The sequence below is a fragment of the Mus pahari genome, chromosome 21, assembly GCF_900095145.1.
Source record: "Mus pahari chromosome 21, PAHARI_EIJ_v1.1, whole genome shotgun sequence".
Classification (NCBI taxonomy): Eukaryota; Metazoa; Chordata; class Mammalia; order Rodentia; family Muridae; genus Mus; species Mus pahari.
In genome coordinates, this window is record NC_034610.1 from 48,937,152 (window position 1) to 48,956,478 (window position 19,327).

The following is a 19,327-nucleotide window of genomic DNA, read 5'->3' on the forward strand; positions in this document are numbered from 1 at the left end:
AAGAAGAAAGGAAGGAAGGAAGGAAGGAAGGAAGGAAGGAAGGAAGGAAGGAAGGAAGGAAGGGAGGGAGGGAGGGAGGGAGGAAGAGGGGGAGACAGGCAAGCTATTCCCATTTTTTATTCTACAGGTGTATTGACAAGAATCCGGCAATGGAAACGTGGTCAGTTGATCAGGTCTGCAAATGGTTGGTGGAGAAAAACTTAGGTGAGCTAGTCCCCAGGTTTCAAGGTAAGCTGTTTGTATACTTTGAGTGGATTTTATTTGAGCCATGCAGTCGTTTGGGTGCGCTCTGTCTGTTCTCTTGCCCAGGGTCTGCCTGTTTGTGGATGAGGAGCTGTTCTGATGAGGAACTTCATCTCTTTCCCACAGACTGGGGCAGGTTCCAGTTTGCCTAGCATCTTCTGAAGAGAACGTTATTTCCAGATGATTGCAAACTCTTGGACGTTACCTTTGATACAGACTTTGTGTGTTTATGTCTTGTGTATTTATTATGTCTTACATAATCACTCGTGTTTAATACAGTATGGGATGTGCCAATGTTAAATAGCAACTAGGAGGCATTATAAAAATAGCTTCCCCCAAAGACTTCTGTTTCTCTTGACTGTAAAAATTGGCCTGGAGAAAGGGTATTAATATGCAAACAAACAAAGTTTTTATTGGGACTTATGTTCTGGTGACATCTTAGCAGCAGGCTTCAGTTTGGAACTATGCCGTATCAGAGCCCTGACAGATAATGCAGTGACTGCCATCTCAAGTTTAGATAATCCGTTTAAAGCCAGGACTAGTTTTATCTTCTTCCTGTGCCCGTGTTTTCCTGGAAAGTGATAGGAAAGTTAATTTTCTTTTTCCCAGAGGAAGAAGTCAGTGGGGCAGCACTCCTGGCCCTTAATGATCGGATGGTACAGCAACTGGTAAAGAAAATTGGACACCAGGCTGTTCTGATGGACTTCATTAAGAAATACAAGCAGAGCAATCAAGGGCTGAAGCCCACGGGAGGCCCCACGGAGACATTCCTGCTGACCCCGGCACAAGCAGCCCCTGAGTGAGTACACCAGAGAACCAGCTTGGTTTTCTTTCTTTGTTTTTGCACAGATATTGCCTTGTGGCAAAGAATCAAAGCTTTTAAAACTGTGGGCAATTTTCAGTTAGATGGTATGCACAGGATTTCTAATATTTGACGAGCATGTATGAAGAATTGAGTTAGAATTTGTTGTTTTTCTTTTCACTTGTTCTTTAAAAACCGACGGTGGTTGTTCAGGCAATCCTGCAGGCACGAAGTTCCTATGTTACGTGGTCTGGAGCCCGCAGTAGAACAAATGGGTTAAGTGTAGAAACGAGATGTAACTGGGTTACTACAAGGGCCTGTGGCTGTTCCTTTGCCATGTCCCAAACTATTTGTCTATTTGTGTGTTTATTTGCCTAGGTCTCTCTGTGGTAACTAATTTATACTTTTCTCAGGGCCTTCACAATAGCAACTGCTAGCACCTTTGCCACAGCTGAGTTTCATAATTCTTTGAAAACTAATCATAAAGTAAAGAACACTGTGACAGAAACACAGAGAAATCATTCAGAAAATTCACAGTGTCAGAAAGAAGGTCTAAAGTTGGAGGGTGGTTGTGTTTGTTAGTTTGTTTTTAATCTCTTAACTCTGTAATGGAAAGGAGTAATAACAAGATTCATCAATTAAAATGTTTTACAAATCTATGCCTCACGATCCTTTCAGGCACTCTGATTTACTATTTCCACACCTGAAAGACTTTTAAGGTTAAATATTTGCTATTAACCAATCACCATTCATTTTTGTTAAAATGTGATATTGAATGGTATCATCTGATTTTTTTCCTTTTCTGAAATTAGGCCTGTAATTATAAAGATTTCTCTCTTTTTTGATAAACAATATAACGTCAGAGAGATTTGGCTTAAGTAATTTGATTTCTATTTGATGTATTTGGATTATTTGGGCGATTCTTAAATTGGGCTAAAGATGTGGATATGGTTAACTTGTAATTTCAGCAGTTAAAGGGTTGAGGCAGAAGGATTGCTATGAAGCTGGTCTAAGGTAAATGTTGTCTTCAAAAAATAATAATAACAATAGTTATAAAGGAAGTCAAAGCGATTTATTTGAAGGGTTTCTTTCTTTATGGCCCTGGTTGCATCAGGGTGTTGGGTCTGTGACATTTGTGTGAAGTTCCCACTGTAACCTTTTAATCCTCTCTAGAAAGGGGGAGGGGTCAGCTTCAAAGGGACTGCAATGTCACTTCCAAGAACATTTGGGTGAGTAGAGCTTTTGAGCTGGAAGTCCCTCCCCAGTTGACTGGAATCTTGATCTTGCCTTGGGCATAGCTCAGAAAAAAGCTGGCAGCCCATAAATCCACTTCTCTGCTCTGTAGCACACTAGAAGTGGTTGGACTGCCAAGACTCAGGATTTCATTCTTGGTTTTACTGGCTGACTTAGATTCATTCTGTTCCATGTTTGGAAGTTTTGTTTCTTCATCTGCATATCGAGAAAGTCTCTGAACTCTGAACTGCTTAAATTCACACCGTGAAACACCACAATCTTGGGGCGAATCTGCCCTCCCTTTACCAGACCAACACAGTCCTCTGTCAATTATGTAATTTTAGCAAGGTTATGACAACTAGTTTCAACTGTAGCCAAGACTAGGCATTCTGGTAGCCCAGAAATTTGTGAATGTTAGGTTTCTTGCTCTAGCTAGCACGTTCGACTTTAAGAGTTAGTGTAGTCTTGTTTTTAGGTAAAAGTATTCTGGTATGAAATCACAAGTTGTTTATTGGTTATAATTGTCAAGGATATTGTCACTTGAAAAGTATGTTGTCAGTTGAGGATGATAATAGTCAGACATGAATACATGCCGTTGAATGACTATTTGAACGACCCTTGGAAGACTATTAACATGAATACAAACCACTGAATGACTCATGGTAGACTATTAACTGAGACATGAAACACAGACTCTACTTAACAAAAGAAAGCTTCATCTCAACAGCATTCAGAAATATGCCAGACAATGTATCAGACTGAGAACTGAGTAGATGGTTCAGTTGTGATTGAAGACACGAGTTCATTACACAGCACCCACATGAAAGGGCAGGTGTAGTGGCAAGCCTTGGGCTGGAGATGGAGAAAGGCAGATTCTTGGGGCCCACTGTCCTGCCAGCCTAAAAAATCAGCAAGCCCCAGTTCATAATAAGACAAGGTGATAGTTCACAAGGACTAACATCTGAGGTTGACTTCTACACACACACACACACACACACACACACACACACACCCTCTGCCAGACGGATGAAGGCAGTATGGTGAACTGGCCTCAGCCTACTTAGAGAGGAGCATTGTGTGAGGTGAGGCACAGGATCTCCTTTGCAGTGTTTTTAGCCATGAAATGTGAGCTTGGCTAGGATGAAGTCGGGTTGAAACTTCCCCTTCAAACATCATGAGATCACTGATCATTGCTTCTATTTAACCTCCCATGACCATTACACCGCTCTTTGTTCCAGGCATGAACAAAACCCTCATCCCACCAGCCATGGGGACCAGACTTCTTTATATCCAGCCGTCCTTGACAATAGACTCATTGACCAAAGAGTATTGAAGCAGAGGTGAGACACCAACTTTGTAATATTTTTACGTCGAGTGGTGTTTGTCTTTATTTTTATGAGACTTTGTGTGCTTAAATACACTGTAATTTAAGACTTTTTTTTGTTATCCTAAAAGGTTAACTTTTATCAAGTGATGGAGATGCTGGGTAAAATATCCATGTTGAATTGACAAAGAAGCATTGATGATGTTAAACATTTCTTTCAAGTGTTTATTCTTAGGTGGGGGAAAAGTATATTCATCAATAATCTATCCATCATAATCTGTCCACAGTCATCTGGAAATAATCTCCTGTAGAGCTTGAATGGAGTACAAACTTTGGTTTTGCCTTCTAGTTTATGGGCAGCTTTAACTTGACTATTCCAGAGAGAGAAACTGCTTTGCTAAGCAGTTCCTCAAGTGTCCTCCCTGGACCTGACACTGTGATAACTTCAGGGTCTGGGTTCCGTTGCATCATAAGGGGAAACACGAACAAACTATGGACCTGGAGAACCACGTGTAGGAATTCAGGGTTCAGACAGAACTGAAGAGGGGCAGCAGGTAACTGGTACTTCAGCGTCTTTCTCTAGCCTCTTACAGTCACCCAGTTCAGGCAGTCCGTGCATCCACCATGCCTGGGAAGAGTCCCTGCAGAGTGAAACATTTCAGGTGTGGAAGAAATATTCAAAACAACCAACCAGTGTGTGTGTGTGTGTGTGTGTGTGTGTGTGTGTGTTTGTGTGCCTATGTGTCTTTATGTATCTGTCTGCCTATGTCTGTATATGAGTATGTGTGTTTGTCTGTATGTGTCTCTGTGTGTCTGTGACTGTGTATGTGTATCTGTGTGCATCTGTATGCATCTGTGTGTGTATGTGTGTGTGTCTTGTGTGTCTTGTGTGTCTCTGTTTGTATATGTTTGTATATATATACCTCTGTATGTATCTGTGTGTCTGTGACTGTGTATGTATATCTCTGTGTGTCTGTGTTTGCGTGAGTGTGTGTGTGTGTGTGTGTGTGTGTTGTTTATAAACCCTTTACATTTGTCATCTGATTTAGTCTCCTTGACACAAAAAAGATATTACTTTCTCTTTTTTACAAATGAGTAAAACGGAGAGTTCGAGACGTCAAGGGGGTTTCCTGATAGTTTTTAAACACTCTCCGTGTTACAGCCCAGCTGCCTTTACTTCACAACTCTTTTTGGGGAATGCTGAACGAGGAGATGGAAGAGAGAGCTACCATCTTCTTCCTCCAGCTTGGTGATGCGGGTTTGTAACAGTAGCTTCCTGGAAGGCTGAAGTAGGAAGATCACTAGGTCAAGGTTAGCCTGCAAAATAAAACCTGACACAAAGTCTGGGGAGACGGCTAGGGAAGGTGAAAGGGAGATAGAGCCTAGGCAGAAATCAGTTCCCTGGGAATTCCTGGTTCAAATGATGGTCCAGCAAATGCAAGGCCATTTCCAAAGCAGCTTCATTCCTACCTTTCCGCCCACCGTGCTGTTTGATTCCTAAAGCTTTCCTTTGCTGTGACTCCATAACACAATGAACTGTGAGATTCCAGCTGTCCTTTCCCTATATGCAGCTGCTGGTATTGCTACTGTCCGTGTTGCAGTATAAGGAGAAACAGGGGTAAGAACTAGAGCATCTACCTTCTCACCATCTCCGATCCTCTGTTGAAAAACAGGAATGATGACACTCATATTTGCCATCCTCCATCCTGCCTACCAAGTGGAAGGAGTCAAAACAAGACTGCTGTAGAAGTTAAGAGGACAGAAAGTCTTAGAAACCAGAATATACATGTCCACGACTCTTGTCTGGGGGTTTGTGTATTAGATCGCCTATTACCTCTCTCTAGAAAAGAACCTCAAATTTTATGTGTGTATGTGTATGTGTTATGTACACATACACATACACATGCACACATGTGTGTATATGAACACACACACGCATATATATATATATATATATATATATATATATATATATATATATTCATGTACACATGAATGTAAGAAGCAAAAGTTCATGAAAACTAAAGACAAAACAGGCTTATTATAAGAAAAACAACCAGCAAAACCTGAGGTAGAATCCTTAAATCCCCCGAGCTCTGAGGGCCTGGTTCCATGCTTTCCTCCTTTCCTGCGCCCCTGCCTGCCTCCCTCCTTTGCTTTTCCTTAGGTGGATGCACAGTTCTGCCAGTTACAGATGCTCAGTTCCCTCTGCGCTGCCTCCCTCACCCAGCAAACTCCAAAGAAATTCTCTCTGAAAATAGGTTAGATCTCCGGTGCCATCTGACCCAGTTATTCAATATGGTTCCACTCAAGTAGCTGGGAAGGAAAACTAACAGGTCCTGCATGGTCAAATGGTTCCTTCTAGGCAACTGGCTCTGTGAGACAAGATAAGGCCACTGTGATCCTAAAGACTGGTGTAGGAGAGAAGATGCCTTCACCTCATGCTTCATCTCGGACAGTGATGGCACCAGCCAGCCATGCAAAAGGAAATAATTAAAGTCATCCTCTATCCTTTCCTTCTTTCCTTCTGCTATTCTTGACACTTGGTAGTCATGTGTCAAGGGCCTCGTATATGTCCTTTGTGTTAGTCTACCTGACTAAAATCTGTCCATGCTTTAAAATAGTAGTTCTCAATCACCCTAATGCATCAACCCTTTAATACAGTTCTTCATGTTGTGATGACCCTCATCATAAAATTATTTTCATTGCTACTTCATAACTGCAATTTTGCTACAGTTAAGGACTATGATGTAAACATCTATGCTTTCCCATGGTCTTAGGTGACCCCTGTGAAAGGGTCATTGGGCAACCCCAAGGGGTCTTGACCCACATGTTGAGAACTGCTGCTTTAAAACTGGTTAGCCCCGTCCAGTGACATCCAGACCATCTAGGTTCAGTCTTTTTATAAACAGTACCTTCTCTGTCATTCATATCCTGCTTACAAAAGTAGACAATGACCTTGGTTTATTAAAGTCTATAGTCCCTCCTCAGACTATAAAAACCATAGAGATGGTGACCAGATCCTTTTATTTCATAAACAGAATTTATCTTAGCCTCTGGCACCTTAAAATCCAATCAGACTTTCGAAATTGAGCTGATGAATGTGAACCAAAGAAAGGCAATAGACTTTTAGAAGACATGATATATGTTTGAATAGCAATAACTTGGTTTTTAGACCTTTTGAGGCATTCAATACCAAATATGCGGATCTTTCCAAACCACTTCTGGGTTTATTTCCCATTGACTTATTACAGGCAATAAATTCAAAGGTATTTGCCCACTGGACTTTCATGAAGCCAACTGACTTCAAGAGGTAGGAACAGGTTACAGAGCAAATGCTAATTTGAGGTCTCAGTACCCTTCCACTTGCCTCCCCCAAATTATGTCTGTAACTACCTGGAATGTAACACCACATGGCACCCGTGAGGCCTCAGTGGTGTCCGTCGTAGCTAAGGACACGGTGATTGTCACCATATCCCACTGAGGCACGTGACGACCTTGGGGGTACTCCCATGCTTGTCACCAGATCCCACGGAGGCACGTGACGACCTTGGGGGTACTCCCATGCTTTTCCCTTGTGTTTTCCACGCAGACCATCTGCACATGCGAGCGGATCTTGCGAGGCTTCAGACTCTCCTGACTTTGTCTCTGGGGAAGTCTGTGGTTGTACTTAAATCAGATATATATCCCAGAAGGTGGAACACTGTGGCAGTCTGGTGCAGCAGATTTCTCGTGGGTGACAGGTGCTTGATACTGCGCCCCTTACTGGATGGTTTAAATACTTTTCTATATGCAAAGACCATTAGGAGACACCGGCATCATGTGCCAGTGACGTGCTGGAAATGGTTTCTGCTGCAGCGGAACTCTTTTCTATTTTAAATCTACCCCAAATCTCTTGCAGTGCTCACTAAGACAGGAGATCGGATAAACCGAGCTTTCCTACATGTTGCTTTAAAGACTCTCTACGTGAACTTTAAAGACATAGGCAGACGCTCTGTTTCTGCCTCGGGGCATAATTACAAGTTAGTCATGGTTTCAACCATATTTAGAGATTGTCTTAATGACTTTTCTCGTGGTCTGGCTACTGCTGTGTGATCGAATAGAATGAGCTTCTGGCTCCACTCTGCCAAGCAAATATCAACATTTCTGATATATTAGTTATAGTCCTTGTCATGTGGGTATCTCAGACAAGAGACAGCAACACAGCTGTGTATGCATTCCACCCCAGAATGTACTAAGGGAAGGGTCAATAAAGCATGCCAGCCGGGTTAGGGTCTTTAGTACAGGTTCTGATCAGCTGTGCACCGAGACTTCTCAGCAATGCTGGTGAATGAAACCAGGGCCTCATGCGTGCTACGTGAGCACTACCACTGTGCTATGTCTCAGTCTCGTGATTGGCATTCTCAGCTCCTATATGCTTCTGTCCTTGGCTATGTTGTCCAAGAGCCATGGGAGGTGAGTACCAGAGACTAGTCATCCCTGGGTAGTGTTAACAAATGTTCACTATTTAAGGGAATGAGTACTTTCTTTGTGTTCTCTCTCTCTCTCTCTCTCTCTCTCTCTCTCTCTCTCTCTCTCTCTCTCTCTCTCTCTCTCTGTGTGTGTGTGTGTGTGTGTGTGTGTGTGTGTGTTTTCCATTGGGACAAATCTGTGTGACCAGATTAGAAGACAAGGCTTACAGGAGACCCTTGTAGTTAGAGGGCATGTCTTGAGGCCCTCTGTCCTCATACCTGATGGCTCACACACAGTTCTGCAAGACAGATGAGCTGAGAGAGGGGTAAATGTAAGTCTTATATTAGCATGTTATATTATAACCTGAGATGGTTATGACAACTGGGGACCGGGACAAGCAAATAATTAAGAACTCAGCTTTGAAGCCTGACTTTGCCATTTAACAGTTGAGCGAGATGTTTCCCGGAGTACGTGGGCCTGTATTCACCTGTAAAATGAATAGAATGGTAAAGGGTGTGTTGAATGAAAAGTTCTTAGGACCCAGCCTACAGTTGGCAGTCCTGAGAGTCCCGTATCATTTATATTATCTAGCAAGCAGTGGGTTTAGTGAGATTCTGGTCTCAGCTCTCACAGGTTGTGATTCCAGGTGGAAGAGCAAGGTTGCACCAGGATGCTTGAGCAACCAGGCCTCCTGGGACTCAGGATCTAGGACAAAAGAGGCAACTTACACTGGAAGGTCCGAGAGTGATGGCAGAGAGCAGGACAAGGAGTCCTATGGGCCAAAGAGAGGGAGGGAGAAGCTTCCAGACCCCGTAGTCAGACCTTGATAACATTACAAGGGCATCAGAGAGCACATCCACAGGGGGCTCTCCTACCCAAAGGTCCTTGTTTGAGACCTATTACCAGGGGGTAGGGCTACTGTTTCATGGTGAAAAACTTCCAGTGTAAAATAATATAATAACAACTATGAGGGGAGCTTGTAGATTAAAAAATAAATTTACCTGCTAAACCTATAATTCTTTGTGTAATATCTGCTATTTCCGTGAAATAGAAAGTACTTAAGACTGCTGACCTAAGTCAGGATTAAACCATCAGTCAACCCTCCAATTCGCCAAAGTTTCTGAGTGCTTGTGACAGGCTAGGCATTGTTGAAGCATTGAAGAAGCAGCAGGAAATGGCATCTGCTTCAATGACCTTGTATCCTGCTGGACTACACAGTGAGTTATGGGCTAACTGGAGCTACACAGAGAGACCCTGCACCAACTCCATCTCAAAACTAAGAATAAATACATTGACAAATAAACAAATGGTAGCTAGTTCAGAGCCAATGTGAGTAACTATAGTTACTACAGATCCAGAGCACAGCTCCAGGTTACTCTGAGTGATTTGCCCGCTGTGGAAGATGTTATGGAAATTTTAATAACAGAACAAAGAAAAACAGCTAGCTGGGCTACACAGAGCAAGATAATCTCATCTGTAGGTTTTAGGTGTCGTAACTGTCTTGTCTTTAAGGGCTGTCGGGAGCTAGTGTGGTCTGCTAAGTTTAATAATGCATTCCAAAGGCTTTACTTAATAGTCACACAGATGTTAAGGCAGACAGAGAAGTTTGTAACAAATGACTGTGAGGGAGACTTATCTAAGAACGGTTGGCTCCAGGTGGGCAGTATTCAGTCTCACCCCATAATTATGAAGTTGTAGTCACTTTGAAAGTCCTTGGGGCTTTCAACAGGCAGGAGGGCTTTTCAGAGAAAATGAAATTTCAAATCAGAGCAGCCTGTGGGATCTGGTCATTCCCTTGAGTCCCTGGGGAGCATGAACTTTGTCTCCCTTCCCCCAGTTAGTGCTGCCTCTGGTCATGGTGGCACTTCTTGTCATTGGCATTCTGGTGGGTTCCTAGTCAGTGGTTCCCTTGCTGCCTGTGGGCTGTTCTAACACAATGGAAACACGCTTTTGGAAAGATGTGAATTTTGTGTATTTAGCCACAAGTTTTTAGAAGAATTTCCATCTATAATGATAGGGTTTCGTTTGTTTGTTTGTTCGTTTGTTTTGAGATAGGGCCTCATTTAGTCCAGGCTGCCCTTAAACTTGCTGTGCAGGAAAAGATGCCCTTAATCCCCTCTACCTTTGTCTCCCAAGTTCCAGGTTTACAGGCTTGCAAAAATCATGCCCAGTTTTTACATCATCTTATGTTTAACATTTCTTTCCTTCACACATTCCTAGAACTTTCCGGAACATTGCTATCACAATCCATTCCACACAGTGAGGGCAGAACGTTACTACAGCCTCTGGCCACAAAGACTTGGCTTTGCACACAGGGAAAATGAAGTAAAAGATATAAAATGGATTTACTTTCATTCTTACATTTGAGCCAATAATGAGAGAACTTTTTTCTGAATCTCCTTTCCACACCAATATGCACAGAAAGAATGGGACCCCCCCCCCCACACACACACACAGGATTTAACTTAGCTGTGAGTCCCTGTGAAATGAACTGGGAGGTCACAAAAATCACAGTTCTTACTTTTCAGGCTCTTGTTACAACCTCTTACATCAACTCTTCAGTGATGGGGCCTTTCTTGGCTCTCGGGGCAATATTCCCTGTTGACCTAGAAAAGAAAAGAATAATTTTTAAAAATCCTGATTTGCAAGGAGTTCTGTTATCCAGTACAGAAATCAAGATAGGAAAGAATAATCCCAAGTCCACAGGGTGGGTTCTAGAGCAGGCAGGATTGTTAATTGAACTAAGGAAGCACACAGTAGGGCTACCAGAGTAGAGATGAGCATCCGCCTGAGGCTTAAATTAAGCTCAGAAGATGGAGTGGGAGTTAAAGCTAAGTAGATAAATTAGCATCTTTCCTTCACTCTGGAGTGAAGCAGTCCAGATGTTCCTGTAAGGTTCATACCTTGCTATTTTAATCGCAGATCTCTGCTAGTAGATACTTGAAGTTATACAACCAAAGCCCAGATGAATGTGGGAGCATAAACCATCGCCCTGAGAAGTAGATGATGCAAGAGAAGTAGATGATACAAGAGATACAATGTGGGAGAATTCCATGACAGCTGGAGATGGGGAGTTAAGGTGAAAGAAGTCAAGGCTTTCCTAAGAGGAAAGTACATGGTAAATGTAACAATGTAACAAGGAATCCGACATTGTGTTAGTCACAGCAGTTATCACAGGCCGAGTAGCTTGCACAGCACACATTTATATTCTGATTTTAGCGTCTCAGGGTTAAGGTCAGAGTGGTGACCAGTTCCTTCTCTGATAAGAACCAATTCGTGCTCTACGAACGGACATTGTGTTGGCTAGGTTTATGTCAACTTGGCACAGCGATAGCAGTATGGGAGGAGGGAGCCTTAGTAGAGGAAATGCCTCCAGTAGACAAGCCTGACGAACATTTTTAAAATTAGTGACTGATGTTGGAGAGTCTGGCCCGTTTTGGAAAATGTTATCCTTGGCTGGTGGATTTGGATTCTATTAGAAAGCAGGCTGAACAAAACAGTAAGCAGCACCCCGCCATGGCCTCAGCATCACCCCCTGCCTCCAGATTCCTACCCTGTTTGAGTTCTTGCCCTGGCTTCCCTCCATGGACCCTGATTCTGTATATGTCAGCCAAATAAAACCTTTTGCTCCCCACGTTGCTTTTGGTTATACAGTTTCATGACCACAGTGGTGACCTTAACTAAGAGATCTACCTTCTCTTTACTTCCTCACATGACCTTGAGAAAGAAGGTCATGCACTTCTGGTATCTCTTCATAAGAGAATAATAAGTCCCACGCAACCTCCTGGACCTCATCTAGCTCAAGATCCTTGCACAAGGCCTGACCCTGAACACAGTTATGTCGCATGGGTTCAATATATGGAATCTAGGGAGAAGAGGAATCTATGATCAAAACCCAGATTAATACCCAGATTAATGCAGGTTTTAATCTAAGATGAGAGTCAAGTTCGTTTTTTTAAGATGATAAATAATTTTCAGATGTATGAAAAGAGAGGTAAACTGTGTGAAACTGTTGACAGTAGGAGGGAAAACAGAGCATTGGGGTATGGACAAATGCCCACAGTTAACAGCACTTGCTGCTCTTCCAGAGGACCTACCTTAGGTCCCCAATTCCTCCATCGAGTAGTTTGCAACTTGTAATTCCAGTTCCAGAGAATCTGAAACCTCTTGTGTATCCACACACACAGGGCACGGATACACATATGCAGGTAAATAAAAATAAATCTTCAAAAAATGAGACTTGATGACAGGAGCCTTCTCAAAACAAGGTTTGAGGGGAGGCGAGTAGGATTTAAAGCAAGGCACGGCGCTGCCTGGACGCATTGCTTGGAGTTTAAGTGGGGAGTCGGAGGCAAATTTTTTTCCATTCACTTTTCTCATTCTTTTTTTTTTTTAACAAAAGCATCATACATCAACCTTGCTAAGGGATGTGTCTGCCCCACTCAAAGAAAGAATCCCTGTCTTGATGTAACAGCTAAGTCTCTTCCGCTCTCTAGAGATAATCAACGTTTTCTGTGAAGGTTTTCCCTAGCAGGCTGGTACTCCACTGAAATAGCATTACTACCCTACGTGAACCCCACTGAGGCATTGGTAGCCTGGTTTTTGGGAAGAGCTGAATGATTTTTCATTCTTCTCACACTTAGACAAATTTGGAAAGCCGAGTCTTTTATGGGAACGCTCATCTCATCATTTAAAAAAACGAATGCAAATTTAAAAGTGTAATGTTTCCATTGGGCAGGTGAAATTACCGATAAGAACTAGGGATGATGGATAGGTCAATCTGCTTGCTCTATGATTCCACATTGTATAAATAGTCTATAGGTATACCACAGTATCACTTTAATCTCATAAATACATACTACAATTATTGTTTGTCGGTATCTGAGACAAATTTGAAACTGTAGCAATGATACTGTCATTTGTCAAATTGCTGGCTTTATTGTAAATTTTATTATGAACATATATCTTTATCACTGTATGAACTGAGCAGTTAGGAAGCAGTGTGCTCTCAAACTAGGGTGACATTAACATATTTTAAATGACTCCGGGGTTATTTTATACCCAGAATTGAAAATTGAGCTATTGGTGTGGTGATAAACTTGACAGAGAGTCCAAACGTCAAAGTCAAAAGAGAAATATTAGTGTCCTTTTAACCTGGGAGTCCAATATACTACTATGCCTAGTATAGGACAACCTGCTGGTGCTATGCTAAACTCTAGTTTGGTAAAAGCACTGGGAATAGCTTGAGCATCTTTTAAGATGTTACATATAATTGTGCAGATGGGAAATAGCTGTAGCTGCAGTTACCTACTTCCCATTATGGATATGTTTGTTAGGTTTTGAAAGTCCTTTTTCTTACATAATAATCATTTTCTCTAGTGTTTGTTTGCATTGCTTGGATTATATTCACACCAAAAAAATATGTTGCTTGAATGGAAAGAAAGGAAAAATTTTGGTGTCTTTGATTTGCTTAATCTGTCTAGTTGAAACATGAGGGACTATTATCTTCAGTGGATCCTGTATGGGTCATGCTGCATTCTAAATTGTTTTAAAGAATTATTTATTTATTCTGTATATGTATATCTATATCTATATGTACATCTATATGTATACTATAGCTATCTTCAGACACACGAGAGGCCATTGGATCCCATTACAGATGGTTGTGAGACACCATGTGGTTGCTGGGAATTGAATTCAGGACCTCTGGAATAGCAGTCAGTACTCTTAACTGCTGAGCCATCTTTTCAGTCCCACATTCTGAATATTTGATAGAATAATCTCACACCTTATAGTCCCTACCCTAATGAGGATAAGGGGACAAGAAACAGAAAAAAATAGGTGCTACAAAAACAAAAAGTGTACTAAGTTCTATTCGATACCATTGGCATACTGAAGCTCTCTGTTGATGGAATGAAATGAGTAAGGGTGACAGAAAGATTAGAAGGCCACTGAGAGTTTGTGACTGGGTTTGGTGTGGAGCTGTACTGAAGCCTCCTATATCACCGGCCCTTCTAAGACTGTGGGGACAGCATAAAGACTAGTCCTCAACACTTGTCTGTACACCCTCTACCCCTGTTTCTGTATGTAAGAGACAATGAACCTGGCCATGGAAGAATTGAGATCATGGGAAGAGAGAGGGGCAGTATACGGGCAGCTGGCTTGGGATACTCCCATCCCATACTTGTTGGCAGAGTGGGTATGAATGTAATGAGAGAGAAGCATACTGAGAAATAATTTGAGCTGAAGTAGAAATTTATGTCTCAGAATTGCTTGTTGCTGTATTGAGCCCAGTATGAAATTTTTGGTATGCCTAGTGTTGTCAGAACATTTTTCTCCATGGGTACAGAGAATGCCAAAGGCAGGATATGCACCAGAGATTACCATAAAAAAAGACAAAAAGGCCTTCTGCTTCCCGAGTTCTCACCTTCTATGCACATGTATTCTGATAAAGCATGGCTTCAACTGTGCCTAGAGAACTGACCTACGGAGACTCATGTAGGAATGTCACTGTTGTCCTGTACTCTGCTGGCCACTGTCGCTCACCTGCAGCCCATTTAACCCTGTTAGTGAGCTAGGTTGACAGCCCCCAACTGCCTTTGATTAGTGGTAGCTTCTAACTGTTAGGTTAGAGCCTCCTTTGCATCTGCATACCTAAGGATCAACCTCTGAGTTAAGGTTTCAATGTGGGTTTGAAGCTCAATTTTATAAACCATCTTATTGATGCTTAACTCATATGGCATAAGATCCACAAATTTCAAGCGTACAGCCAGTTAATCTTAGTAAGTATGTTTAGCAGATTTTAATCAGCATTATCACATCCCATGTGGTTGCCTGCAGCCTTCCACAGCAGATGACTGACGTAACACTATAGTGTCCTGTCCCTTTGCGTATTATCTTCCTATGACTGGAGTAAAAACACTGAACCTTATTTTAGTGTAGAGACCAGCTTTCCCATACTGAAGTAGCCAAGGACCAACCAAATCAGGTGCATCTTGTATTTTGCTACAAATAGCAGCAGAGTAGATAAGATTTTTCTTAACTGGGAACTAAGACTAATGTATTTGGCTTCTCTTGCTTGGCAGAATTGCAGTTTATATTTTCTGTCTGTTAAGTATTCCGTTTGATTTCTAGATAAGCATTACAACTTGGCTCTTCAAGCTATATGGAGTAATATTCTCCAACATTGTGCTTAATTTAAAAACCTATGTGATTATGACGTTTCTTCTAGGATGAGAAGTATTTATATGGTCTACTTAGGTATCAGGGAAGTGGTTTATAACCTAGATTTTCAGAGCATAGGGAAATAATGTATTATATATAGATTTGAAACAGAACTTTACTCTTTGTGTTTTTATTCCACAGAAGAAATGTAAAACATGTTCTAGCAAGGCATAAAGCATTCCAGTGGACGAAGTCCTACATCTTACCGGAGTTTCCCTATGACGTCAAGTGCATGTTGGTGGAGCAGAAGCGCCCTGACCACAGCATGCGGATAAGGATCATTGAGTTTCTCCAGGCAGATATGACTAAGTACCTGGAAGGCTCCCTGTGAGTAACCGTGAGAACGTGCTGAGTGAGTGGAGGAGGGAGCTGTGCGCAGCGAACAGTAGGATTTGTTAGGAACCAAGTTTCCTTGGCTTATGGGGGACATAGCAAATGGAAGTTCAATATGTGCAGATTTAGGAGAGGGACTGGGGTCATTATCTCAGTTGGTTAAATAGTTGCTGCATAGCCCCCAAACCCATATAAAATTCAGGCATGACTGTGCATGCTTGTAACTATTGCTCTGGGAGGAATAGGCTTGTAGGTGCTTGGTACTCACTGGCCGGCCAGCCTTGTCTAACATGACCCAGGTCCCAATGAGAGACCCTGTCTCAACAAACAAGGTGGACCACACATGGGACCAATGTTAACTTAAGGCCTTCATATCTGCACGCAGAAACACATGCACACATGGAGAAAGAACACATACTAACACACATACATACACCACACACACATACATATGCATATACCCTACACACAAACATGAGGAGAGAGAACACACACTAACACATACATAACAGACACATATACCACACACACACACACACACACACACACACACTACAGACACACATGGGAGAGGGAATGCACGTTAACACATACATACACACAACACACTAACACACACATACACACATACATATATACACATATACTCTCTACATACACACAGGGAGAGAGAACACACACTAACACACAACACACACACACATACAGTCACATACATACACACATATGCACACTCATTGCACACACACGGACACACATACACGGACACCATAGTAAGGGAAAGTTTAGAAACCTGTGTGTGCTTTAGATTCACCTTAACTGTGGCTGCTGGAAATGAACTCTCTCTTTTCTGTTTCGGTAAACAGGTACCCCACCACCCAGCAGTACAACGACGTGGTCAATGCTCTGCTGCAGGCCCACCCTTTCCTGGATGAGGATGGCTGTGGCTTTGTAAGTGACTATGTGGGCCCACCACCCTGTTCATCGCAATCCATTTGAGATTAGAGCTTCTCATTTTCCACTCTGGCTCTAATATCTTCATTTTCTCAATTTTTCTTTTAACTTTAAGATTATAATTATATCATTGATTCCTTTCCTCCCTCCAAACCTTTTCATATGCTCCTTGAGCTCTCAGATTCATGGCCTCATTTTTATTGTTTTACATGCATATTCATATGTGAATATATATTCCTAAATACAACTACTCAGTCTGTATGATACTCTCATGCATATGTTTTCAGGGCTGTCCACTTGGAAAACCAGCTGCTGCTCTCTTCCCTGGGAAAGACTATTTCTCCCACTCTCAGAATTTCTTAGTTGCTTGTAGTTCTTTGTGTAGATTGAATTTGTGTTCTCTCCCCCCCCTCTCTCTCTCCCTCCCTTCCTCCCTCTCTCCCTCTCTCTCTCCCTCTCCCCCCCCTCTCTCTCAGCTTCCATATCTTTCAATTCTTTGCCTTAGTTCTTCTCTCTTACCTTCAGCTGTGAGTCACCATCTTTCTGCCCCTCTCCTAAAGCCATCTGGGAGGTCCCGTGTGACTGGAAGTGCCCAGCAGGAGAACATAGCTGCATCAGAGAAGTGGATGATGGAGTGTTTCTTGCTTTCTGATCTAATCAAAGGGAAGTTGTTTTGAAGCCCTTCAAGGGCTTTGGGGTCTTGTCCTCATCCTCCCTCTCTAACTCTGCTGTCTGGATCAGGTAGACTCTAAGGATGCTCAGATCAGTTTCATGGTGTTTATACTTCAGGAGCCTCAGAGATTCTGAGTTAAATGATGTGAAGGTAGATCCCGCTACCAAGGCTTTCAGAAGATTCCGGAGCTCTAAGGAGAACAAGGGTTGAGGACTGCTGCTCAGACATGCTTAGGAACTGGGCATACAAACAGACATGTTGGCATTCAGCAGGCTGGAGCAGGAGGGCCAGCCTGGTGCTGTGTCAAGCAAAACAAGAGGGGAATTTTAATGCCATCATTGTACAAAGGAAATGTGCCTAACGTTATTGAACTGTACACCTAAAAAGTCCTTTAAAATTGTAACCAAGAGTTGAATGTTCATCACAGGAAAGTATGATATAAGGAACAACCATGAGAAACTGTAGGTATGTGGAGCTGAAGATATATTGCTATTCCTGTATCTGTCCTTATATAAATCCACTTTGGTAAACACGGTTAACATGATAGAGATTCTGTACCTCACCATCTTAACTACATATAGGCAAGGAGCTTGCCCCCCCCCCCCATTCTCTCCTTTTTCTCTTATTTTCTTTTCCCTTTCTCTATATCATTGTCCCATTTTCAGGTTAAGGCTTAATATATATGAACAAAGTCAGAAGATTCCAGGTGACAGAAGGCCTTAACAAGTCTCATTTACCATCCCCACCCCCACCCCAAACTCAGAAAAGATGTGGCATCCCATATCTGGAAACAATAGCGAGTCAAGACTAGAATTCAGTCACTCTTGCTCACAAATTAAAAAAAAATTGTGATTCTGCATGTATGGTGTGTTATAAACTGACTCAATTTTTCTTTTACTAAAATTAAAATAGTATAACCAAGCAACAACAAAAAAAATCTAGGGTTCTGACATCTCCAGGAATGGCATTGTGGTAATACTGACGCTCGGTGCTTCTTCTAATCAAGATACAATATAATGTTGTCCATCTGATCAGTGATGAGCTGCACAGAATTTCAGGCATGTCTCCATCTCTGTAAACCCCACATCCTTAGCTTCAGGCTCTGACACTGCGCTATGTCATTAGGAGCAGGGTCAAGGTGCCTTCGTAGTGAATGTGAACAGGTTGCTTTCGTGTCATTGGTCCCCAAGGAAGACAGGTGTTACCTAGCACGCTGTTTCATATATTCCAGGGGACACAGAGATACTTGAAAATAAAGGGGAGTATTTCTAATGAGTCTTACACATATAAGCAAATAAATAGCGATATTTTTAAATTCTATTCTGTTTCTCTTCCCATCTCTCTTCCCCTGTCTCTCTGTCTTTATTTGTCCCTCTGTCTCCTTGCACTCCTCCCCTCAACCCCCTGCCTTTCCATTGTGTAGGTCCTGGAAATCAAATTCAGGTCACCAGGCTTAGCTGCTGCTAGTGCCTCCACTTGCTCAGACATCTTTCCTGCCATTCAATTACAGTTTGAACTTTAAATCTATGGTTATCGAAGTGAGATACCTACGAAGTAATGACTAATGCCCCGTGGGTTCCCATGGGCTCCTGCGGGCATTTAATCTACATATGTTCCCAGATACTATGCGAAAATAATATTGAGACATGGAAAATAGCTTAGCAGGTTGCGGCCTCATTTGTACACTTAAAGATGTAAGTGGAGAGGGTTGGTGCATGGATAGGTCTTTACCCAAACTCTCACCGCATCTCAGTATGAAGTTATGTTCATGCTAATTCCATGATGTAGAAAATGCCCGGGGGGTTGGAGAGATGGCTCAGAGGTTAAGAGCACTGACTGATATTCCAGAGGTCCTGAGTTCAATTCCCAGCAACCACATGGTGGCTTACAAACATCTGTAATGAGATCAGATGCCCTCTTCTGGTGTGTCTGAAGACAGCAACAGTGTACTCATATAGATAAATTTAATTAAAAATTTAAAAAGAAAAAGAAAAAAAGAAAATGCTCAGAAACACTGAGAGAGCTACCTGTGAGGCATGGTGTGTGTGTGTGTGTGTGTGTGTGTGTGTGTGTGTGTGTGTGTGTGTGT

The 19,327-nt window shown here is 42.2% G+C and overlaps 1 protein-coding gene across 1 annotated transcript in view; it reads left to right on the top strand.

Annotated features, from left to right (window-relative positions):
* Samd3 (sterile alpha motif domain containing 3) overlaps nt 1–19,327 on the top strand; it is a 25,354-nt gene that overhangs the window by 2,938 nt on the left and 3,089 nt on the right. The window contains exons 2-6 of the mRNA XM_029533164.1: nt 128–228; nt 853–1,042; nt 3,517–3,618; nt 15,420–15,605; nt 16,478–16,562. Of these exons, the coding sequence (XP_029389024.1) occupies nt 150–228; nt 853–1,042; nt 3,517–3,618; nt 15,420–15,605; nt 16,478–16,562 (642 nt within the window). The 5' untranslated portion in view covers nt 128–149. The remainder of the gene's footprint in view (nt 1–127; nt 229–852; nt 1,043–3,516; nt 3,619–15,419; nt 15,606–16,477; nt 16,563–19,327) is intronic.